The sequence below is a fragment of the Molossus molossus genome, unplaced genomic scaffold (genome assembly GCF_014108415.1).
Source record: "Molossus molossus isolate mMolMol1 unplaced genomic scaffold, mMolMol1.p scaffold_m16_p_6, whole genome shotgun sequence".
Lineage (NCBI taxonomy): Eukaryota > Metazoa > Chordata > Mammalia > Chiroptera > Molossidae > Molossus > Molossus molossus.
In genome coordinates this window covers 24,089,455-24,114,383 of record NW_023425399.1, presented here as the reverse complement: position 1 = coordinate 24,114,383, position 24,929 = coordinate 24,089,455, and the positions used below count along the sequence as shown (strand labels likewise).

At 48.4% G+C, this 24,929-nt stretch overlaps 1 protein-coding gene across 2 annotated transcripts; it reads right to left on the bottom strand.

The window, feature by feature from the left end:
- Positions 1–1,501: 1,501 nt before the first annotated feature.
- Positions 1,502–8,449, bottom strand: NRSN2 (neurensin 2). Of its 2 annotated transcripts, none has more exons than XM_036245283.1 (3): positions 8,404–8,449; positions 4,936–5,130; positions 1,502–3,085 (listed from the first exon to the last, which is right to left on the bottom strand). In XM_036245283.1, exons 2-3 carry the CDS (start codon positions 5,122–5,124, stop codon positions 2,660–2,662), a joined length of 615 nt encoding a protein of 204 aa, XP_036101176.1. In that variant the 5' UTR covers positions 5,125–5,130; positions 8,404–8,449; the 3' UTR covers positions 1,502–2,659. The 2 variants fall into 2 exon arrangements, with proteins under 2 accessions (XP_036101176.1, XP_036101177.1); XM_036245284.1 differs by lacking the exon at positions 8,404–8,449 and adding an exon at positions 5,636–5,642.
- Positions 8,450–24,929: the final 16,480 nt, after the last annotated feature.

Below are 24,929 nucleotides of genomic sequence, written 5' to 3'. Positions count from 1 at the left end.
GTTAAAGTTAATTACATTTTTAAATGAAATACACTCACATGGTTCAAAATTCAAAATGGATACAAGTCTCCCTCCCACCCCTGTCCCCAGCCACAGAGTCCCTCCCCAAAGACAACCAAAGGCAATAGAGAGTTTATGCATGTGCAAGCAAGGTCTATAAATCTCCTGCTTGCACAAATGGTTCAAAAGTACTCCTGGTGTTCTGCACCTTCCCCCTAACAATATCACTTGGAGATCTGTGTAGATCAGTACATACAGAGCTTTTTCATTCTTTTACATCGTGTTCCAGTGTGTACCTGTACCGTGATTTCCTACCCAGTCCCCTGTCGGTGAACATTTAGGTTGCTCCCTGTTACAGACAACGCTCCCGTGTTCCAACATGTAGAGTTGAGGCTGTAGAAACGCCGCACAGAGGGAGGGGTCAAAGGGCTCGTGTGCTTTCCGTGTTGATATTGCCCCACGGCCGCTCTTGTAGGTGGCACCAGTGTACGGCCTGTTTTTAAGTATGGGACACTGTATAGAACCCCCCATACCACGTGTCTTAAAACAACAGAAATGTGCCCTGGCCGGTTTGGCTCAGCAGTTGGAGTGTCTGGCTGCGAACCAGAGAGTCCGAGGTTCGGTTTCTGCTAGGGGCACGTACCAAAAAAATACAAAACAACAACAAAATAAACCAACAAAAATGTATTCTCTCACAGTTCTAGAGGCTAGAAGTCTGGAGGATTTGGGCTTTTACTCTGAGTGAGGTGGGAGCCATGAGTGGTGGTGAGCAGAGGAGAGACACCACCTGACGTTCCACCAGGATTGGTCTGGCTGCTCTGTAATGAGTAGGCCTGGGGCTTGGAGAAGCTGGTGCGAGAATCCAGATGAGAGGTGCCAGAGGCTCAGGCCAGGGAGCCAGCTGTGAGGTTGGTGAGAAGTGGTTGGGACGGGGTGTATTTCCAGGGTTGAGTTGGCAGGACGGGCTGATGGACTGGATTCAGGCCCCATGAGGAAAGAGAGGAGTCAAGGATGACTCCAAGATTTTTGCTGGAGTAACCGGGACGCTGGACCTGTGATTCTCTAAGGTGTGGACACCAGATGGGGTCTTAAAAGCACTGAGAACAGGGCCTGGGCCCTGCTAAGTACCAAGAGAGGTTAGCTGTTCACATCACTGGGAAGGATCCCACCTTTGGCTCCAGCTCCCTCCCTAAACGGCCCTTGCCCTCCCTCTCTCTCAGGGATGGGGCAGCAGGTTGTCCAGATGGCTGAGAAATGTCCTTCCCATCCAGCAAGCATTTAAATTCACCCTCAGGAAGCCTAGGCAAGTGGCTTCACTTCTCTGACTGTTAATTACCTCATCTGTAAAACGAAGATAATAATCTCCTTTCTCTTGAGGAGCAAATGAGAAATGATGGATTTCAGTGTCCAGACACATGGCAGTCTCTTCCTTCCCTCTCCATGCCCCAGTGACCAGGAAGAAAAGAAGTAGTCAGTATCCACCCCAGCTGTTTATTGAATGGGAAGGCGGGACGGAAGAGGTGCAGAATGGGGAGCCGGCCTGGGGAACGAGGGCAGTAGGGCCTGCCTGGTGGGGGAGGACTGAAGACGTCGGCCCCCCTTGAGGCCTCAAGGCTGGTGGTGACACCGAGCCGGAAAGGTAGGGGCGGCGTCCACGGGTCTCTTTCCAGCGGTCTTGGAGCTCCCCCTCGTGGCAGTGAGTGGAAATGATGTGTCACCTGTGAGTGATGGGTTCTAGGTGGGAACTGTGAGGGACAAAGACATCCTAGTTCTCCTGCCCCCTGGCTCTTAGAGACCATTTAGGTGCACGTTCAACGTATTTTCTGAGCCACCTGGGACATCAGGCCTCCAGGGAGTCTCTCTGGGCCCTGGGAGTCCCATGAAAGCCAGGAAGGTGTGGGGCCCTGCTGCAGCTGCAGAGCAAGAGCTGGCCCAGGAGCCAGCAAATGTGGGTCCTGCAGACAGACTGCCAGCCTCCCTCAGTCACCTCACCCTGCACTGGGCTAGTGGTGGCCCAGAATGGGGTGGATGGAGGGGCTCTGATGCCAAAATGTCTGAAGAAAACATACTCTGGGGAGGGGTAAGTGTTTTTGCACCATGGTGGACAGGAAGTCCTGTGAGCATCCTTGACCCACCGGAGGCATCCTGGTACAGCTGGCAGGGGGTGGGGTTAATGGATGAGAATGACCTTGCTAGTCCACCTCACACTCATTTTTGCCAATAGAGGGTAATACTTACATCAGGGGAGAATGGGAAACTCATGGGACTTGGGAATCTGGCCCAAACCCCTTTTAATACAGAGGCAGAAACTGGTGGTCTGAAAGGGTAAGGGGCTTGGCCACATTGAGAAAAGAGTGGGAAACAGTTGAAGGAGATGCTTTCTGCCCCTGAAGAGCCTGGGAAGGAGAGATGGGTGGGAAATTTTAAGTGGATTTGGGAAAGGTTGGCATCTTGGATGAGTTGGGCTCTACCCCCTGGGAATGGGCATGGGGATGTGAGCTCCAGACTTTCTGACCTGGAGTTGAGCCTTCTGGCGGCTTAGACAGAAGGGTCCCTGCTGAAAGGGAGAAGTGAAGGAGGCAATGGGAGGGTGGCGGGTGGTGGGGAGCAAGAAGGGTCCAGACGCTGGGTCTGGTGCCTCCTCTGCCATGTGAACAGCTCAGGAGTCCCGCTTCGGCTGGATGGTCTGCACAGAGGATGGCCCAAAGGGGCTGGCGGGAGGCGAGAACCAAGACTGGCCACTGGCGTCACGGAAGATGGGGGAGAACTGCTGTTCTGACTCGTCCCCAAAGACCTCCACATGGCTGTCAGCATCGGTGTCCAAAGGTTCTGCTTTGGTGTCCTGGCTCAGCCAGCCGGTCATGGCCCAGAATAGGCAGATGGCCAGCAGGACCCCGGCTGCCACGCAGAGTGCTGTGCCTGCCAGGCGGCAGGTGCCCAGAGCCTGGTTGTAGTCAGCTGCCCGCTGATCCAATACCAGGAACTCACCCTCTCCAATGCCCTCCAGCTTGGGGGGCACGGCATAGCCAGTGGTCAAGGCTGCCACACCCAACAGCAGAAGCAGGGTCCCTGAGGACAGGCTGATCTGGAGAGAGGCAGACAGATTGGGAGGCAATCAGGGTCAGTCAAGGGCCCTAGGCCAAGGGATCAACCTTAAGAGATGGGAATCACAGGGGCACATACTGTCATGTTCCATTTTGAATCTTGAGGCCTCTTGATTAATTTCCTTCCCAGCTCCCACCTAGCAGTGGGTTTCTTTAGCCAATCTTGAGTCCTCCTCCATCATTATTTGAGTCCTATCTCATCTCCCTGTGCCATCCACCCTCTATCTCTATCTCTGTCTGGTTAATTCCTAGACAGCCCTCAGATCTCATCTCAAGCCTCACCTCCTCAGGGAAGCCTTCCAGGACACCCCTGAACTGAATCAAGTCATCTGCTCTACACTCTGTGCAAAATGCTGTGCCCATTCATTCTTCAGTGCACTCACCTTGGCTCATACTAGGTTGTATACTTTGGTTACTGTGTAACTGGTGTCTTCCTGTCCCTCCCCCCTCCCCCCGCCCCAGCCCCCAGACTGAGAGCTGAGAGGGCCATGAGACCAGAGGCTGTGTCCATTTTGGCTCACTAGGTGTTTTCCATGCCTAACACTGTACTAGTACAGAGTAGTAGCTGAGTGAATGTTTGTGGAATAACTAATGAACCACAGCTAGGAGCTTCTTAAGGACAGGAACCAAGTTTTCTTAAATTCCCTGTCCCCCGAGTCGAGCACACTTCCTGGCAATTAGAAGATGGTAAAATACATACTGACTTTCTCCTGGAAGTCTTCCCTGATCACCGGAGGTACTGAGAGCATTTATTTTCCTGGTGTCCTCTGCATACCTCGCCTGAGTTAGTGCATCAATCTGCACAGGTTGGCACCTCCCCTCCCCAGCAGAGTAAAGTCTTTTGAAAGCAGAAGGGAGGCACTCTCTGATTCTGTCTTCCACCGTGCTTGTCAAAGAACTGTGCCCAGTGTAGGGACTCGGCTCTCTGCCACCTCCATACCTTTACGCACATGGTGTGCCCTAACTGACCACTCGCTTTGTCTGATATGGACATCGATTGTTTCTCTCACATCTTCCACTGCCCTGAAAGCAGTACCCCAATAAATCATTGGGAAGCACAGTGGTATTTAAGTGGGACAAACCCCCAATCCCTGGCAGTCGGCATAAACCATCCCCCTGGCCACAGTAATTATTTCAGGGCTGGGCAAGTGATCCAACAGAGCCAATGCAATACTTGCCAGTTCTAGGACTAAAAAGCATTGTTTCTTTTTTAAAAGTTGTTTTTATTGACTTTTTTTAGAGAGGAAGGGAGAGAGAGAGAAACATCGATGTGAGAGAGTAACATCGATTGGCCACCTCCTGCACGCCCCCTGCTGGAGATTGAGCCTGCTACCTGGGCATGTGCCCTGACTGGGAATTGAACTGGGACCCTTCAGTCCACGGGACGATGCTCAATCCACTGAGCCACACCGGCCAGGCAAAGCATTGTTTCTTTTCTGAAGGAACTACTAGAGGAAAGTCTGATTTCCCTTGGATGGTGTGGAGTAGAAGACTGAGGGTCAGCACAGTAGCAGCCATTGGGGAACATGTGGGAAAAACCTGAAGCTAACGCAGGTGTGGGAAGCCTGAAGACTAAGAGAAATGTTGAGTCTTCGATGTGATGGTTTGAACTGCTGGATCGGAATTTGCCTGAAGGCACACAATCTCTGGTCTCTTCTACAAACCAAGCAGCACTTTCTCTTGATTGTTTAAACCCATCGGAGTTGGGTTTTCTATTGCTTGAACGTGCAAGACTCCTAACAGCTACACCACCCCTTTTCTTTCTCTCCACTGAGTCCAACTCTGCCCTGAAGCCACAGGAAATCACGGGTTGTTCCTCCTCTGGCCTTACCTTCCAGCACAGGGAGGGCCAGGGTCGCCGGGGACACAGAACAGGAGGCCCCTCAGGGTCATCGCTGAGGGCTGTACCTGCACAGTCCTCATAGAACAGGTGCAAATAGGAGCGGACCCCATACCACTTGCCGTCTTCCACATTGGGGCCCTGGCTGTAGCCGCAGGAACGGTCACAGCTTGGCATCATGGATCCCTGTGGGGTAGGCAAGGTTTAGCATACAGAGGGAAGGGTCAGTGAGAGCTGCCCATGGGGACCCTCCCAGGCTCCTGAATCTTTGTGTCCCATCCACTTCTCCCATTTAAGACACCCCACACTCACAGCACAGCCTGGCCTTCCGGAACCCTGGCCTGGTTTTCCCCGGTACACTGTGAACGAGCCAGGGCACTGAAGTGCTTCGCTCAGTCCCTGGCAATTGTAGGTGTCAGTGAAGGTGTGTGTTTGCTCTGGAGGCCACTCATGGCTGGGATTGTGGGTTCTGGATCCTCACTGTCTGGATTGGAATCCCGGATCCCCCACTTCCGAGCTGTGTGACTTTAGACAAGTGTTTTCACCTCTCTATGCCTCAGTTTCCTTATCTGTGAAACAGGGCTAATGATTATACCTGCTTTGTACAGTTATTGTGTCTTCTGGTGCCAAAAGAAATGGTAGCTGTTGTGATTATTATTATTATTACTGTAATTAAAAAAAAAATCCTCACCCAAGGATATTTTTCCATTTATCTTCAGATAGAGTGGGAAGGAGAGAGAGAGAGACAGAGAAACATCAATGTAAGAGAGACACATCAATTTGTTGCCTCCCGCACAACCTCTACCAGGGCTGGGGACTAAACCGCAACCGAGGTACATGCCCTTGACCGGAATCGAACCCGCAACTCTTTTGTCTGTGGGCCAGTGCTCTAACCACTGAGAAAACCGGCCTGGGCTTATTACTGTTGTTTTTTTTTTAATCCTCACCCGAGGACATTTTTCCATTTTTTGTTCAGATAGAGTGGGAGGGAGAGAGAGAGAAAGAAACATTGACATGAAAGGAACACATCGAGTGGCTGCCACCTGCACAACCCAACCAGGGCTGGGGACAAACTGCAAGCGAGGTACATACCCTTAGCGGGAACCGAACCCGGGTCTCTCTGGACCACAGGCCAACACTCTAACTGCTGAGCAAAACCGGTCAGGGCATTTCTGTAATTTTTAACTCTTATTTTTATCCTGAACTTTTTGAGCCTTGTGTCTGGAGTGAGAGGTCCTTATCCCTGTCTCCTCTCAAAATCCCCGCCCCCGATTCAGGGTGCTCTTGGGGGTAATTGTCCTGGCTGACACTTGCCCAGTCAGACAGAGTTCCCCAGGCTGTAAGTCCTAAAAGATCCCTCCCCAGGGCTGCCACTCAGAAGGCAATAACCTCCAAGTCCCAAGGAATCTTGATTCCACAGGAGGTGAAAGTCAGGGGCCCCTGGGATTCGGGGCTCTTAGGTTCAGTGGCTGGTAAATATCTGTAGAAATCTATTTAAGAACCGCTTGTCTCGCCCTGGCCAGTTTGGCTCAGCGGTTGAGCGTCGACCTGCGGACCAGAGAGTCCCAGGTTCAGTTCCCCCTAGGGGCACCTACCACAAAAAAAGAACCGCTTCTCACAAACGGAGACACAGATTTCCAGAGTGAAAGGTGAAAGGTACTTGCGTACCCACACACAGTAGACCCAGAATCAAAGTCGGGGGTGGGTGCAGTGCTGGGGGAGCACTGGGCTCCTGCCCTCCCCACCTCCATGATGGCCCTCTGCCCCTCTGAGACGCTACAGACAAAATAAAGCAACGAGCTTGCACTGAAGGGTAAGACAAATCTCAATCCTCTCTCATTTCCAGTCAGATGTGGCTCTCACATCCCTTGGGAGAGATTAACCAGCAACCCTGTCGCCCCCAACAGACACATACACAGATAGACACACATACATACACCACTGAGGCACACACCAACACAGACACACAAACACCACAAAGAGACATACCCGGACAGGCCCACATATTATACCACACAGAGACATAAGCAGATAAACACACACAGAACAGAGAAACACACAAACATACAAACACACAGAAACAGACAGAAACACACAAATGGACACACACAGCCACAGTGAGTGTTGGAGGTGTTTCCTTGGAGCCCCTGCGGAACCACACAAGATACAGAAGTGCTGTAGTTAACCCCTGTCTACAAATCGCAGCTCTTCACAGCCCTTACCCACAATTCAGGAGAAAGGGAGAAAAAAAGAAAGGAAGAAAAAAAAAAAGGACAAAATGGGAAAAGGTAGAGACTAAAAGCGAAGGCTGAGAAAGGGCGAGGGGCTGGGGAGGGCGAGCGGGACGGAGGTCTGAAGTGGGTGGCCAGTGCGGGAACTGTCCCGGGCTGAAGAGCCCAGTGGCAGGTGGGAGAACGAATGGGGCCCGCGGGACAGTCCTTGTTAGTGCAGCGACCATTAATTAAAGACCCTAAGGGAGAGGGCGGGGAGAGAGTCAGGAACAGTAGGCCAGGCTTAGCTCCACCCCTGCAACTCCCAGTCCTCTTCCCTCAAACATACATAATCACTCAATCCTTCTGGCCTTGGAGAAGGAAGGTGACCTTGACGCTGCCTCCCTCCTCGGCCTGGCCCTCCCGCCCCCATTCTGGGGTTGCAGGGAGGAGGCCTGGCAGTCTGGAGGAGGGAGGGAAAGGATGCTGAGGATACAGAGCGAGTACCCGGGACGAGGGGTTGCCATAGGAACCTCTAGGGAGGTGCCCCTAGGCGGGAGGGGGGAGGAGCTCGTTGGGCAGAAGGCAGGAAGAGGAGGGGGCTCCGGGGTCTGCAGGGAGAGACTGCGGCGGAGTAGGCGCTGGGGGAGGCGCGCAGGAAGGTGACAGGCGCGGGGGCCTGGAGATGGATGGACTCTCGTCCTTGCGCGGCCTCACTCAGTTCTTTCCAGAGCCCCAGAGCCCCAGACCCGCCCACTCCAGCGTCCCGCGCTGCCCAGGCCCGGAGAAGGGGCGTCCTCCTGGGGGGCGTCCTCCTGGGGAGCAGAGCCAGGAAAATCAGGCCAACTCCCCCGCCCCCCACCGCACCAATGTTTCTGACACGACCACCCGTTCCCTGTTCGACATTAACTGCATCCTTTCCCCCAGAGGTAAACTGAGTCCGGGCGGGGGAGGAGGGATTGGATTTTTAGTAGAGAGGTGGGTGCGGATCTTGTCCTTTGAAGCCTCCGCCCAGCCTATTACCCCGAAGGTGTCTCGGGGAGATGGGGCTGGTTCGCCCTCTGCCCCTTGCTACTCCCCTGACACCCCACGTCCCAAAGCCCGCGGCACAAAAGGGCTTGGGAGCTGCGGTCCTCCCTGACGCCGGACATGGCCCGGGCTGGGGATGCAGGCAGGGGTGGGGGCCCTCCGGACCCCCGGAGAGGGCGGGGTGGGGGTCGGGCCGCGCGTGGAGCAGGGCTCAGCTCACCTCTGCCTGCGGTCTCCTCCGAGCCGGAGCCAGAGCGCGAGCAGAGAGAAAGCGGGTTCGGTCGCGCCTGCGCCGCAGTCGGGGGTGGGGGTGATGCCGGGGTGGGGGTGATGCCGGGGTGGGAGGGCCCCCTTAAGGGTTGGCTCTGCAGATTGCGGACCCCGACAGGATCGCAAGCCCCTGTCCCTTCCAAAGTTCCCTTCTTTCTCTGAGACTCCAGGCCCCTCACCAAGACCCCACCACCTCCCTGGACCACACCCCTCTGCAGTCCCCTCAGACTCCCCACCTGACCTCGCATCACTCTCTCTAACTGAAGACCCTCCCTGAGCCTTCATTTCTTCCTTGTATCCTTAGTCCCCTCTCCTGGTTTCATTCCCCTCATGGAGCCCTCACCCCAGTACACAAACGCTCTCGCTGAACCCCCACCCTCTTCACAGACTCGCATCTCTCTTTCTCTGAGCCTCACCACCCTCACTGGGCCCCTCCCGGGAAGCCTTCCCGCTCGTATCAGGGCCCCTAATCTCCCACTGACGCCCTCCCGCTCAGGGAGTCCCCAGCCCGGCTCCATTCCTTTTCCTCTTTCAGCCGCTACCCTTTGCTGAGGACCAGCTTCTCTCCCTCAGTCTTGAGGAGGGAGTAGTTGGGGGTGGGGAGGAGATGTTAGAAGAGAAGCTTCCACCCCAGGGAAGGAGCCAATGAGACAGCCTCCCTTGTTCTCTCTCCCAGCACACCCCTGTTCTGCCCTGGGCAGTGTGTGCCCGTGGCCATCTCCCCGGAGGCCAGGCTTTACAAAGCAGCTTGTCGATTTCATTCCTTGTCATGTGCCTACATTCTTGGTTTTGTCCCACATTTGCTGTGTGGCCTTGGAAAAGTCACCGCACCTCTTCCAGCTCCACCAGGCACCACTGCACAAACATGTCTTCCTGTCTTGAGCGTCATGCTGTCTCTTCATGCTGGGGCCTGGGACACAGGGTGAATGAACTCTGCACATCTTTTCCTTCACCATTGTATCCTGAGCCTCACATAGTGCTTGGCATTGGGTAGGCAGCTCAATAAATATTTTCTGAACACAGACTAATAAGAGTATCAAATATACAGGATGGAGCAAAAACAGGTTTACAGTTGTGAATACACAAAACAGTTTATTCTTATACTATTATTTATTAATTATTGTATTGTTTTCCATATGAACAACTGTAAATCTACTTTTGCCCCTCCCTATATGATACTCATTATGTGCAAAGACTTGTCCAAGTGCTTTATAGGTACTACTTACTCATTTAACTGTGTGTGAGAGAGAGAGCCTGGACCTCAAAACTGCAGGCGTTGAGTGGAGAGTAGGTGACATGAGATCCTATGGAGCCTTATAAGGAGTTTTAACTTCAACCACAGGGAAGTGGGGAGCCACGGAAAGGTTGTAAAGAGGGGAGGGATGTTATCTGATTTGTACCCAAAAGCTCCCTCTGGCTGCTGTCCCTTAGGAGAGCAGGCTAGAAAGCTCTTCCTGTTTGGACATCAGCAGAGAGACCAGGGAGGAGACTCCAGACCAGAGATGACGATGTCTTGCCTAGTGATCTTGCAGAGAAAGGGATGGATTTAAGAGATGCTAGAGGCCAAAATGAACTAGAGATGGCAAAAGATTGGAGACAACCTGAGACCATTTTATTTTTTTATTTTTTTTATCCTCACCTGAGGACATTTTTTGATACTTTTGTTCAGATAGAGTGGAAGGGGGAGAGAGAGAGAGAAACATCGATGTGAAAAGGACACATCGAGTTGTTGCCACCCACACGACCTAACGAGGGCTGGGGACAAACTGCACCGGAGGTACGTGCCCTTAGCGGGAACTGAACCTGGGTCTCTCTGGTCCACGGGCTGACGCTCTAACCGCTGAGCCAAACTGGCCAGGGCCCTGTGACCATTTTAAACATGGCTGCAAATTCTTTTTTTTTTTTTGCACAGATAGAGTGGGAGGGAGAGAGAGGAAGAGAGAGAGAGAGAGAGAAACATTGACGTGAAAGGGACACATCGAGTGGCTGCCACCCACATGACCAACCAGGGCCGGGGACAAACTGCAACTGAAGTACATGCCCTTAGCGGGAACCAAACCCGGGTCTCTCTGTACCGCAGGTTGATGCTCTAACCGCTGAGCCAAACCGGCCAGGGCATATGGCTGCAAATTCTTTAGCACTTCTCTTCTAGAGAGGTGGGATCTCTGTACCCTCTCTGTGTACCTTGTGTGAGCTGGTGATGGCTTCAACCAATAGAGTATGGTGGACATCATGCTCTGACTTCCAAGGCCAGGACATGAAAGGACATGCACTGCCCAAGGAGCTCTAGCTCTTGGGGACCTGAGGTTTTTTGCAAGAAGTCTGTCTACCTTGAGGCTGCCATGCTGTGAGGAAGCCAATACCACATGGAGAGCCCACATGAAGGCACCACAGTCCCAGATGAACTTGACCTCTGAGTCATCCTAGTTCAGTATTAGGCAAGTGAATGAAGAAGCAAGTAGATGATTTCAGTCTACCGCTATTGGAATCAGCTTCAGCTCTGATGGTATTGGAGAGGGGATGGATGAGGTTCTGGAGGAGATGGGAAGGGATGAGGTTAAAGGTACTGAAAGATGGGTTAGACTTGAGCCAGCACAGGGAGGATCTAGTGTCCTCTGCTGCATAACAAACCAGCCAGATCCTGGGGGGGGAGGGGAGAGTGGCCACTGAGAAGAGATACAGTGTGGTGGTTGTGAGCCGAACTCTAGAGTCAAACAGATCCAGGTTTGAATCTTGGTTCTGCCACTTGCTACTTACATGATTTAACTGCTCTGAGCCTCAGTTTCCCTGACTGTAATATAGAGATACTATTAGTAGTTGTCCCTCAGAGGGGATATAAGAGTGAAATGAGCCCTGGCCAGTTTTGCTCAGTGGTTAGAGCGTTGGCCTGAGGTCCAGAGAGACCCAGGTTCGGTTCTCGCTAAGAGCACGTACCTCGGTTGCACTTTGTCCCCGGCCCTGGTTGGGTTGTGCAGGTGGCAGCCACTCGATGTGTCCCTTTCACGTCGATGTTTCTCTCTCTCCTTCTATCCCCCTCCCACTCTATCTGAACAAAAAATGTCCTCGGGTGAGGATAAAAAATAAATAAATACATAAATAAAATAAAAATAAAAACACTATTTTAAAAAAGAGAGTGAAATGAGATATGCATATAAGATACTTAGCGCCCTGGCCAGTTTGGCTCAGCAGTTGGAGCGTCGGCCTGTGGACCAGAGAGTCCCAGGTTCGGTTCCTGCTAGGGGCACGTACAAAAAAAAAAGATGAAGAAGAAGAAAGATACTTAGCAAAGCACCTGGAATAAAGTAAGAACCCAATAAAGTATTGTTGTTGTTACTATTATTGTTGCTTTAGTTTATAGGTGGGAAGTTGAATGACATGACACCTGATAGATTGAATGATCTTGAGAAAAACAAGACGCATTTTTCTATAAAGAAAGAGAAAGTTAAAAAAAATTTTTTTTCTTGCCCTGGCCGGTTTGGCTCAGCGGTTAGAGCATCGGCCTGCGGTCCGGAGAGACCCGGGTTTGGTTCCCGCTAAGGGCACGTACTTCGGTTGCAGTTTGTCCCCGGCCCTGGTTGGTCGTGTGGGTGGCAGCCACTCGATGTGTCCCTTCACGTCGATGTTTCTCTCTCTCTCTCCCTTCTTCTCTCTCCCTCCCACTCTATCTGTACAAAAAAAAAAAAAAAAATGGAAAAATATCCTCGGGTGAGGATTAAAAAAAAAAAAAAAAAATTTTTTCTTTATTGACTTTAGAGAGAGAGGAAAGGAGAAGGAGAGAGAAACATCGATGAGAGAGAACATTGATTGGCTGCCTCCTGCATGCCCCCCCACTGGGGATCGGGCCCACAACCTGGGCATGTGCCCTGGCTGGGAATCGAACTGGTGACCTCTTGATGCATGGTTGATGCTCAACCATTGAGCCACACCAGCTGGGCAAGAGAAAGGTTTTAATTCATCAGGAGACTTCAACAGGGTGGTGAGCTCTGGCTGGTAAGCTCAGTGATTAGAGCACGGGCCTATGCCCTGAAGGTCACAGGTTTGATTCCCGGTCAAGGGCACGTTCAATCCTGGGTTGCAGGTTCAATCCTCACTCAGGTCAGGTTGTATGCAGGAGGCAACCAATGTGTCTCTCTCACATCCACGTTTCTCTTTCTCTCTCCCTCCCTCACTCTCCCTCTCTCTAAAAATCAATGGAAGAATATATTCTTGGATGAGGATTAACCAAAAACAAAAAAAAAGGGTGGTGAAGCAGACACAGAAGGTCACATTTTGTATAATTATATATGAAATATCCAGTCAAAAAATCCATTGAGGTAGAAAATAGATTAGAGGTAGAAAATCCATAGAGGTAGAAAATAGAAAATCCATAGAGCTAGGGACTGGGAGAAGGAAAGAATGGGGAGTAATTGCTGACATGGATTTCCTTTATGGTGATAAAAGTATTTTAGAACTACACAGTGGTGATAGCTAGGCAACATTGTGAATGTACTAAATGTTACTAATGGTACGTTTTATGTTACGTATATCTTATCACAACTTTATAGAAAATGTTGTGAGGATTTGGAACGATCAATAATGATGATGGTGATGATGATGATGATGATAGTGGTGAAAAATATCACTTGTTGAGCATTTAGTGTGCGCCAAGATAATTTATCTTCTCAGTAATCTTATGCGATAGGAGCTGTGATAGTTCCCATTTTACAGATGATCAAACCTGGGTCTTGGGAGGGTATGTCACTTGCCTGAGGTCATTCAGTCACAATGTGGCAGGCTCTGAATTTGCTCTGATGGCTCTGAGGCCAGGATTGATCGCTGGAGACAATGGTCTGCGTGGCTATGACTTTCTTTGGCAGTGTCAGGAGAAATGGGAGTGAAGGCTGCTGATACTCCAGCTGCGGGGTTCTGGTTCTCCTGGAGGGGTGGAGCAGAAGGAGTAGGGACGGGATGCAGAGAGCAGATCCCATAAGGAATCTGGCTCCGGGTTTAGTGGGGAAGGATGCCAAGGCAGCCCGGGAGGGGAGCAGATGGAGCTGGAGAAGATGCAGGGATTCTATACTGAAGAGCTCAAGAAAGCCCCAAAATAGCTGGATGGGAAGGAAGGGAGTCTGAGGTCAGAGTTTGGGACCATGTAGTTAAGGATATTAATATGGAAACATTTATTTTATTGTTTGTTAATCCTCACCTAAGGATATTTTTTTCCATTGATTTTTTAGAGAGAGTGGAAGGGAGGGAGGGATATATATATATGTAGAGAGAGAGAGAGAGAGAGAGAGAGAGAGAGAAACATTGATGTGTCTCTCATATCGATTAGTTGCCCAGGGATTGAACTTGCAATCCAGGTACATGCCCTTGACCAGGAATTGAACCTGCGACCCTTTGGTGTGTGGGCCAACACTCCAACCACTGAACCACACCGGGCAGGGCTTAATGTGGAGACTTGTAGGAGATCAGAGGGTCTAAGCCAATGCCATCCAATAGACACTTCTGCAAAGATGGTACTGTTCTATATCTCTGCTGCCTCTATACTACAGAGTCTATAGGAAGCACTGGCCACATTTGGCTCTGAAGCATTTGAAGTGTGGCTGGTAGGACTGAGAAACTGAATTCTAAATTGTATTTATTTATGTTTGCATATTACTCATTTTAATACCAAATCATAACAATAGGATTGATTATATTATATAAAACAAACTGGAGTTGAACTGCGAACCCATCTTTTTATTGACTAAAAACAGCATTAGCAAAGTTTGATCCCCTACCTCTTACCAATCACAAAAAATAAATTCCAGATGGATTGTGGATCCAAGTGTGAAAGGCAAAACAATAACACTTTGAGAAGATGACGTAGTACCTTGCATCATGGTTGACGAAGATCGCTATGACTCCCGCACTACACCCCAACCCTCACAACCCCCCCAGGGAAATAACAACAACAAAAAAGGGTTATGATAGAAATGAGTACTGACTGTTATCGAACCAAGAAAGAAATGATTAACTCTGGGGATCTTATATATGGCTTCAGAAACTGTTTTAGTTTGCTAGAATTGCCATAACAAAGTACTATAAACCGAGTGGCTTAAAAAAAAATTTCTTCTCTCACAGTTCTGGAGGTCAAATGTCTAAAATCAAGGTGTCAGCAGGGCCGGTTCTCAGAGGCTAGGCTAATCTGTTGCATGCCTCTTGTAGCTTCTGGTGGTTGCCAGCAATCCTTGAATTTCCTTAGCTTGTGGCTGCATCACTCCACTCTCTGCCTTTATCATCACTAGGCTCTCTTCCTTCTGTGTCTTATTTAATTTTAATCACTTTAAATTTAAGTTTAGCCAAATGCAGCTAGTGGCTACAATATTGGCCAGTCAGTTGTCAGTGGGACGAACCTCGCTGCCAGGGCCCTACTTTGGACACGAGGACTGCCGTCTCAGACCCCACCAGCCTCCCCGTTCACCCAGTGCTGTCGCCCTATCCTTGGTGATCTCTTTACATTGCAACCACAACGATCCCTTAAGGTGTGAGTCAGATTCTCTCTCTCTCTCTTTTTTTTTAATGTTTTTATTGATATTTTATTTTTTTTTATTTTTTTGTATCCTCATCTGAGGACATTTATTTATTTTTTTTATTTTTTGTTCAGTTAGAGTGGGAGGGAGAGAGAAGGGGGTGGAGAGAGAGAGAGAGAGAGAAAGAGAGAGAGAGAGAGAGAGAAACATCGACGTGAAAGGGACACATGAGTGGTTGCCACCCACACGACCCAACCAGAGCCGGGGACAAACTGCAACCAAGATACGTGCCCTTAGCGGGAACCGAACCCGGGTCTCTCTGGACCGTAGGTCGACACTCTAACCGCTGAGCCAAACAGGCCAGGGCGAGTCAGATTCTCTTCTTCCCCTGCTCAAAACCCTCCAATGACACCTCATCTTACTCAGGGCGAAAGGAAAAGACTGGTGGATTAAAGATGGCCACAGACTTTTGGTCACACTGCCCTTCAAGGGGTGTTTATTTCTCCAACCCTCGAATCTGAACTGACCCAGCAACTGCTTTAACCAATGAAACATGGTGGAAGTAATGATGCTGAGCCAGTTCTGGACCTAGCTTTTAAGAGAACTGCTTTCTCTTCCCCCTCCTGGAACACTCACTTGTGGAACGCTCCCTCCTGGACCCAGTCCCCATCCTGAAGGAGCCCAAGCCACAAGGACCTACTCCAGTTGACAGCCCAAGCCAAACTTCCAGCCCACAGCTGGCACCAGTTACTGTGCTGGACATGTGAGTGAGTCATCTTGGATGTTCCAGAACACCTGAGCCCTCAGATGGTGTCACGTGAGCAGAAGAACCATGCCACCAAATCCAGCAAACACATAGAATCTTGAGACATAATAAAATGGCATTGTTTGAAGCTACTAAATTGTGAGGTGGTTTTGCAACAAAGATATCCCAAACCAGTCGCTGCTGTGGCCTATGACTGCACCTCCTCCAAACCTTGCTTACATCCTTGATCTCATTATCTTCCATTCCTTCGCTCTCTCCACTCCAGCCACACTGGCCTCCTTGCTGTCGCTTGAATGAATCAAGCCCATCAGGCAAACTCCTACCTCAAGGTTTCAGAGCCTTTGCCCATGTTTGTCTCTCTACCTTTATTGCTTTTTTGCTAGCTTCTGGCTTTATTCAGATCTCTGCTCATTTGTGACCTTATCAAAGAGGTTTTATTTAAATATTGTGGTAGAGACATAGATAGCTTGCCAAATTTCCATGTGCTTCACATATATTTCCCAGTCCCCTTGAAGTTAGACAAAAGCCACATGATTCGTTCTGGCCGATGAGCTATGAGCAGAGTGGTGCATGTCATTTCTGGGCCAAAGCACTTGTTCTGGTTGCTATTGCTACATAACAAAGCAACCCAAAACTTAGTGACTTAAGACAACAACAATCTTTTTTCTTTTTTTTGCTCACAAATCTGCATTTTGGATAGGCCTCAGAGAGCAGGCTCAAATCTGCTCCACTCAGCATCAGCTGGAGTGGGTTGACTGTGGTTTGGAAAGATCGATGACTCCCAGGATGGTTTGCTCACATGGCTGGCAAGTTGGTAATGGCTGTTGGGTGGTGGCTCAGCTGGGGCTGAGGGGCAGAGGCCTCACTTCTTCACCATGCAGAACTGCAGCTTGTCAAACTTCCTCACAGCCGAGTGGCTGGATCCCAAGAATGAGTATCCCAGGAACGAGGAGGTGAGAATTATACGTTTCTCAAGGCCAGAAACTGGCACGGGGTCATTTCTACTCGATTCTGCTGGTCACAGAGGTCAGAGTCAAGGGAAAAGACATATTCCCCAACTCTCTGTAGAAGAAATGTCAAATAATTTGGGGGCCATGTTTTGGAAATGCTAGAACATTTGAGAGCTTGTGCATGGCCCTCCAGTTATTTTTTCTCTCTCTCTCTCTATTTTTTCTTTTAAACATTGATGTGAGAGGGACACATCGAGTGGTTGCCACTCACATGACCCCAACTGGGGCTGGGGACAATCTGCAACAAGGTACGTGCCCTTAGCAGGAACCAAACCCGGGACTCTCTGGTCCTTGGGCTGACGCTTTAACCGCTGAGCCAAACTGGCCAGGGCAGTTATCTTTTCTCTTTCCACGACAGTTGTGGAGACCACATGTTGACATGGTAGCATCAGAAGATGGAAGGAGACTGGATTGCGGAGTTTCTGAGGCGAGGACACTGCTCTGAAGAGTCACAATATCAGAATATGTTTCAGTAAGAAATAAGCCTTTACTGTGTCAATCCAATGATATTTCACATAGTTGTTAACTGTCATAATCCAGCCTATCTTTTTTTATCCTTACCCAAAGACATTTTTATTATTGTTATTGATTTCAGAGAGAGAGAGTTACAACGATGTGAGAGAGAAACCTTGATCCGTTGCCTCCTGTATGTACCCCAACCGGGGATCAAACCTGAAACCTTTTTGCAGTACGGGAGGACATTCCAACCAACTGAGCCACCTGGCCAGGGCAATCCAGCCTATCTTTCAAAAAAAAAATTTTTTTTTCCCTTTATTGATTTCAGAGAGAGAAGAAGGGAGAAGGAGAGAGAAATAGAAACATTGATGAGAGAGAATATCGACTGGCCGCCTCCTGCATGCCTCCTACTAGGGATTGGGCCCACAACCTGGGCATGTGTCCTGATCGGGAATCAAACGGGCGACCTCTTGGTGCATGGGTCGACGCTCAACCACCGAGCCACACTGGCCGGACAATCCAGCCTATCCTGACTGATCAAGGAATTAGTACCAGAAGTAGGTTTAATGTAACCAAAACCAAAATATGTGGCAATGCCTTAGTGGTTGGCATAGCAGGCAGAAAAGCTGGCTGTCCTTGCTATGCATGCGGAAAACATCTGGTGAAAGTTTTACTGCAGTATTTTGGGAAGCAGACTATATGGGCACTTTTGGCGGCATTTGTCCAAATGTTTAAGAGCGAGATGAACTCAGGAAAGAACTGGCTGGTTTGCAAACAGAAATAAAAGAAAATAGAATTCAGAAGTTTAGGTCTTTGTAGAAATGGAGAAGTCTAATGCCTCTTGAGCCCAAATAGAAAGAAATGAGCTTTAACAAGGTGCTGGGCACAGTAACATCTATTAACCCATTAAAATGTTCCAAGGCAAAGATTAGGTTAAGGTAGTGATTTTCAACCAGTGTGCAAGAATTTTTAGAACGTGCAATACCTTACCATTTATTCAGGGACAGTGACCTCTTTTTCTTTAGACTGTCAAATAAAAAAATGACATCAGCTAACACAACAATAGCCATCTGGTGTGAATGAATCAAAATTATACCTAGTTTTTTGTCAGATTGGCAAAAAATATATATTTTTTGGTGTGCCGCAGAATTTTAGTAATTAGTTTATGTGTGCCATGAAATGAAAAAGGTTGAAAATCACTGGGTTAAGGGTATAGCCTTCACACTCACTTGAAAAAACTTCTCTATTGATTAAAGTATCTCAGGCTAAAGTCAATTAAAGTAAGAGATTGGATTTCAAAAGGCCTTGGATGGAAAACAGTCACAGATGAATAGAATGATTCAGGATCAAGATCATGTTAGGTGTGTGGCTTTACCAGCTATTATTCCTGATAGCTGCCATTAAATTAGGAGAGCTCTTTGGGGTAAGAAAGCAAAGAAATAAAGCAAACCTAAGCATTATGTATTGAAACATATTGTGGGTATGGTTTTAGTACATGGAACTTGCTAGAGTCAAATGGATAAGATGACTCTATTTTTTTTTTTCCTTTGGTGGTACATGCCCCCAGAGGGAACCGAACCCAGGACTCTCTGGTCCGCAGGCCAACGCTCAACTGCTGAGCCAAACTGGCCAGGGCTTTTTAAGGCTTTTTAAATTGACTTTTAGAAAGAGAGAAGAAGGGAGAGGAAGAGAGAAACATTGATATGAAAGTGAAATGGATTGACTGCCTCCTGCACGCCCCCTTCTGGGGATTGAGCCCACAATGTCAGTGTGTGCCCTGACTAGGGAATAGAACCAGCACTTTTTGGTGCACAGGACAATGCCCAACCAACTGAGCCACACCAGCCAGGGCATGACTAAATTGTTGAAAGAACTATTCTCCCAAAGAAATCACAAGCCATGGATAAAAAGCTCATGATTGTCCTGTATGGTTTGGCTCAGCGGTTAGAGGGTCAGCCCTTGGACCCAAAGGTCTTGGGTTTGATTCCCGATCAATGGCACATACCTGGGTTGCAGGTTTGATCCCTGGTCCCCATCAAGGAGATGTGGGAGGCAACCGATCAATGCGTCTCTTTCACATCAATGTTTCTCTCTCATTCTCTCCCTCCCTCCCTTCCAATCTCTAAAAATCAATGGAAAAATATCCTCAGGTGAGGATTAACAACAATAACAAAAAAAGCCCATGATTGTTTGACTCTCAAAATGATCCTAAGCACCTACACCATTAGCATGGCTACTATCAAAAAGAAAAAAGAGTGCCCGGCCGGTGTGGCTCAGTGGTTGAGCGTCAACTCATGCACCACCAAGAGGTCACCAATTTGATTCCTGCTCAGGGCACATGCCCAGATTGTGGGCCAAATCCCCAACAGGGGATGTGTAGGAGGCAGCCAATTGATGTTCTCTCTCATGGATGTTTCTCTCTCTCTCCCTCTCCCTTCTCTCTCTAAAAATCAATAAAGAAAAATAATTTTAAAAAAGAAAAAGAAAGAAAGAAAGAAAGACCAGAAAATAACAAGTGTTGGTGAGGATGTGGAGAAATTGGAACGATTGTGTAGTGTTGGTGAGAATGTAAAATGGTGTAGCTGCTATAGAAAATTGAAAACTGCCCTGGCCGGTATGGCTCAGTGGTTGGAGCATCGGCCTGTAGACCAGAGAGTCCCGGGTTCGGTTCCCACTAGGGGCACATACAAAAAGAAAGAAAGAAAGAAAGAAAATTGAAAACTGTATGGCAATTCCTTGAAAAATAAAAAAAAATAGAATTACTGTATGATCTAGTATTCCACTTATGGGTATATATTTAAAATAACTAAAAGCAGAGTATCTTTTTTTTTTTTTGGTACATGCCCTTAGCGGGAACCGAACCCAGGACTCTTTTCCACAGGCCAACACTCCAACCGCTGAGCCAAACCGGCCAGGGGAAAACAGAGTATCTTGAAGAGGTATTTGTACATCCTGTTTATAGCAGCATTATTCACAATAGTTACTGTAGATGTGACCCAAGTGTCCATTTGTGGATGAATGGATAAACAAAATGTGATATATAGATACAATGGAATATTATTTAGCCTTACAATGCACCTTCAGGACATTATGGTAAGTGAAGTAAGATAGTCACAAAAAGACAAAGAATGTAAATTCTGCTTATATGAGGTACTTAGAGTAGTCAAATTATAGACAGAAAGCAGAATGGTTTTTCCCAGGGGCTGGGGCGAGGGGGAAGGAGGAGTTATTTAATGGGGACAGAGTTTCAGTTTTGCACAACAATGACACTACATAATGCCACTGACCTCTACACCTAAAAATAGTTAAAATGCTAAATTTTATGTTATGTGTATTTTTTTAAAGTATGAAAATGTAAAAGAAGGAGAAGAAGGAGGAGGAGGAAGAGGGAAGAAGGAGAAAGAGGAGATGGTCCCGGGATTCCCAGAAGTTCATAGGCAGGAAGTAGGAGGAAAATGCTGTCAGCCTCCCAAGGATTACAGGCAGCTCTGGGGCTGGTTGCCTTCCAGCCCATTCCTTGTTCTTTCCCCGCTCAGGCCGCATTTCCCAGCCACCCGTGTCAGCTGGCGTCCAGCTGAACTCAGCCAACAGGAAGAGGCAGGGCAGGAGGTTGGCAGGAAAAAGGGAGAAGCCAGGATTTCTCTGCCCCTCCTCCTCAGCTTCTCTAGCCTACCCTGATTGATACAACCACCTCCTGTGAAGCAGCGGCCCCTCCTCAGACTTCATTCCCTTCACCACAGGACATTATTACATATACGTAAGTGTTGATATATTGTGTGATTCCATCCGCTGGAGTGTAGAGCTTCATGAAGGCAGAGACTGTGTCTGTTTTGCTCACTGAAGAATTTCCAATCCTTAAGACAGTGTCTGACACAGAGATTTGTTGAAAGAGTGAATAAATTTAGCAGTTGAATAAAACACGCACAAGAGAAGAGGGAACACTTGACAGGTATTCATAATCCACATTAAAAGCAGAGAGGTCACTGCCCTGGCCGGTTTGGCTCAGCAGTTGGAGCATTGGCCTGTGGACCAGAGAGTCCTGGATTCTGTTCCCGCTAGGGGCGTGTACCAGAAAAAAAAAAAAAAAAGCAGAGAGGTCAGGTAACTTCTTTAAGTCACAGCAAATCACCCAATGACCTCAAACCCAGACTTCTTTCCATTCTGGGATGGTACCCTGGTCTCTAAAGAGATCCTTGGTGTAAGATTTTTTTTGAATAGAAGAAGCGCAGCTTGACATTCATTTAGTTAACAGGAAATCCTGAAAACAACCAAGAGTGAGAAATTAGGTTGCTAAGAAACCTCTGAGGAGTGGGGAGAGGGTTGGAATCTATCGCTAGGCAACCTGGAAGAAGCCAGACAAGCAGGTTTGGCTGTCAGCACCTTTCTCCCACCTTTTCATAGGCTCCAGCCATAGCAGGCTGGGTATGCTCTTAAAGACCTCTGGTCCAACCAACCATCTAACTGTCCAGATAGGGACACTGAGGCCCCAAAGGCAATTTGATGAACCCAAAGTTGCTCCAATTTCTCAACAAGGGCAAAGACAAGTGGCATGAATGCCACTGTCATGGAGAGTGGCCTGGCATGGCTGAGGCAGTTCTAGGGCAGAGCTGGTAGTTGAAGAAGAGTATAAAACAAGAGCCCTGGCCGGTTTGGTTCAGCGGTTGGAGAGTCGGCCTGTGGAACAGAGAGTCCTGGGTTTGGTTCCCACTAGGGGCACGTACCAAAAACAAACAAACAAAAAAAAACAACAAAAAACAGTAAAGAAGTCAGCTGCCAAAGGCCTTGAATGCCAGGTCAAGAACTTTAGACTTGATCCTGAAAGGTTTTCTGTGGTGGTCAGATTTGTGTTTCCAAAGGACCCCTTGGGCTTCAGTGTAGAGACCCCGGAGAAAGTCCAAACGCTTTCAAGGCCATTCATACTCTTGAAATCTCTCCCCCCTCTTCCCACCACCCCTCCAGCCAGCCAACTTCTTTCCATCTCAGCCTCTCTTGCTGAGTCTTCCCACTTGCCTTTGCTGGTGTCTGGAAAGCTTTTCCTTCACCTGAATCGCCTCATCCGCTGTTGTAGTTCTAACTGCTGTCCCCAAACTCAGCAGTGTGAATAACCACCATTTCATTGTGATCATGGACACAAAGGTCAGGGATTCAGACAGGGCAAGAGGGGGGGCTTGTCTCTGCTCCATGATGGCTGAGTCTCAGCTGGGAAGACACTATGACAGCTGGGAGTGACTTGAGTGACAGGGAGCTGGAATCACCTGGAGGCTTCTTCGCCTACATGTCCGGCTCCTGAGCAGGTGCCTGCAAACCTGAGGCACCTACACGTGGTCTCTCCAGGTGGCCCGGGCATCTTCCCCAGGATGGTCTTAGGGCCATTGGGCTTCTTACATGGTGGTTGGGTGTGACTGAACCTTGGAAACGTACAGCTTTAGTCTGCTGTATCCGATTGGTTACAAGTGGATCACAAAGGGCAGCCCAGATTCAAGGGGAAGGACATTTATGGAAGGAATGTCAAGGAACTTGTAGCTATGTTCTAAAACCACAACAACCTACTGAGGTCTCACAGCTTAAATATCCTGGAGGAGGTGACCTGACCACACCCTGCTCCATGTCTGAACTAAGTACCTCCAGCCCCACTGTCCATCTCCATCGGTGTATTTCTATCCCTGTGCTTATGTATCCTTCTCCTCCTCAGATCTGCGGACTCAGTAAGAACATACCACATCTGTCTTTTTCACCTTTTTATGTTGAGTCTGGCAGAAGCAAACACTTAATAAATATCTGTTGAATGGGTGAATGAATGAGAAACTTAATGACCTAAGGCATGGAGTCCAATGCAGAAGTCATTCCTTCCTCATGAAGCTTACATCCTAATTGAAAAGGTAGATAAAAAAATAAAAACTCTGTGATAAATACTATTAAGAAAAATAAAGCAAAGGAGATACAGTGATACCTCGGTTCTCGAACGCCTTGACTTTCGACCAAATCGGTATTCGACCAGGAGATTCGAGAAACTTTTGTCTCGGAATCCGAACAAATATTTGGAACTCGAACTTCCGAGATGAGCCGAGTTGAGCCGAATGGCGTTCATTCGGCCCAGCGCGCCTTGCTTGCGTCATCAGTGTGAGTGCAGAGAGAGAGTCACGCTTTGTGGAGAGAGTCACGCTTTACACTGAATTTAACCCTTAGACATACTGTACATTTTATTTCTTGTTGAGACTTATGTTTTTCTACATATTATATACAAATTAGGCCAGTAAATAGGCATTTTCTGGGGCTTGGAACGAATTAATCCAGTTTCCATTATTTCCTATTGGGTTTCATTGCTTCGGTTCTCGAACAATTTGGTTCTCGACCGTCCTCCTGGAACGAATTATGTTCGAGAACCGAGGTATCACTGTAGTATAAGAGGTGGAGGTGGTGATACTTAATATAAATGGTTGGGGAAGACCTTTTTGAGGTAGTGACATTGGAGCTGAGACCTGAAGAAAGTGAGGGAGTAACTCGTGTGAATATCTGGGAGCAGAGCATTTCAAGCAGAGTGAAGAGCATGCACAAAGGGCCTGAGGTGGGTATGTGCTTGGCAGTTCTGAGGAACAACAAGGAAGTCAGTATGGGTAGAGCACGGTGAGAAAAGGAAAAAGCAATTGGAGATGAGTACCAGGGTGAGCCACAAGCCAGATCACATAGGGCTTTAGAGGACATGTTGAAGACTTTGGCTTTGAGTCTGAATGAGATGGAGAACACTGGAGAGTTTTAAGCAGGGGGAGGACATGGTCTAATTTATAGTTTAACCAGATCCCTCGAGTTGATGTGTGAACAATAAGACTGTGAACAGGGCAAAGGAGAAAGCAAGAAGTCCAGTGAGGAGGACCAGGTAAGAGATGATAGGGGCCAGGACTAGGAGGATGGCCATGAAAGAGATGAGAATTGACAGGACACATTTTGAAGGTAGAGCCAAGGGATCTGAAGCTATGAGAAAAAGAAGAGCTAAGAGACTGCGAGGTTTGGGGCCTTTTACTGATATGTGAAGATGTGGGTGGGGTCGGGGAGCAGGCTCAAGAGCTTTGTGGAAACAAGAATTCATTTTTAGACATGCCAAGTTTGGGGTGCCAATTAGATATCCCAGTGGAGATGACAAGAAAGCAGCTAGACATACAAGTCTGGCAATGTTGGAATGGAGAAATAGACCTGAGAATCCACAATTAAGATAAGAAGAATTCTAAGATGGCCCCCAAGATTCCCACTCCCTGGTGTGAATTCCCGACATAAGCCCTTCCCCAGTGTGGGTGAGACCAGTGAGTACGATTTGAGTCCCTCTTGTGATTAGGTTGCATTATGTGACAAAGGTGAAGGGATTTTTGCAAATGAGACTCAGGTCCCAAATCAGTTGATTTTTAGTTAATCAAAAGGGAACGTTTTCTGGGTGGGTATGATTGAATCAAGCAAGTCCTTTAAAAGAGAGCTTTCCTTGAGTCAAGAGACTGGAAGCTGAGAAAGATTCTCCTGCTGACCTTGACAAAATAAGCTGCCATGCTGTGAGAGGACCTGTGAAGAGAGAAACTGTGAGTAGCTGGCTCTTAGGAATCAAGCATGGCACCAGGTGACAGCCAGGAGGAAAACAGGGGCCCTGTCCTTAACCACAGGGAACTGACTTCTGCCCACTACCTTGTGAATTTGGAAGAGTATGCTGAGCTCCAAAAAGGAATGCAGCCAGCCAACACCTTGACTGCAGCCTGGTGAGATCCAGAGC

Excerpts from the sequence above, each read along its gene's own strand:
- NRSN2 (XM_036245283.1), bottom strand. The coding sequence starts at position 5,124 with ATGATGCCAAGCTGTGACCGTTCCTGCGGCTACAGCCAGGGCCCCAAT. Across the intron at positions 3,086-4,935 it reads GGCCCTCCCTGTGCTGGAAG|ATCAGCCTGTCCTCAGGGAC; the intron begins GTAAGGCCAGAG and ends GCCTCTCTCCAG.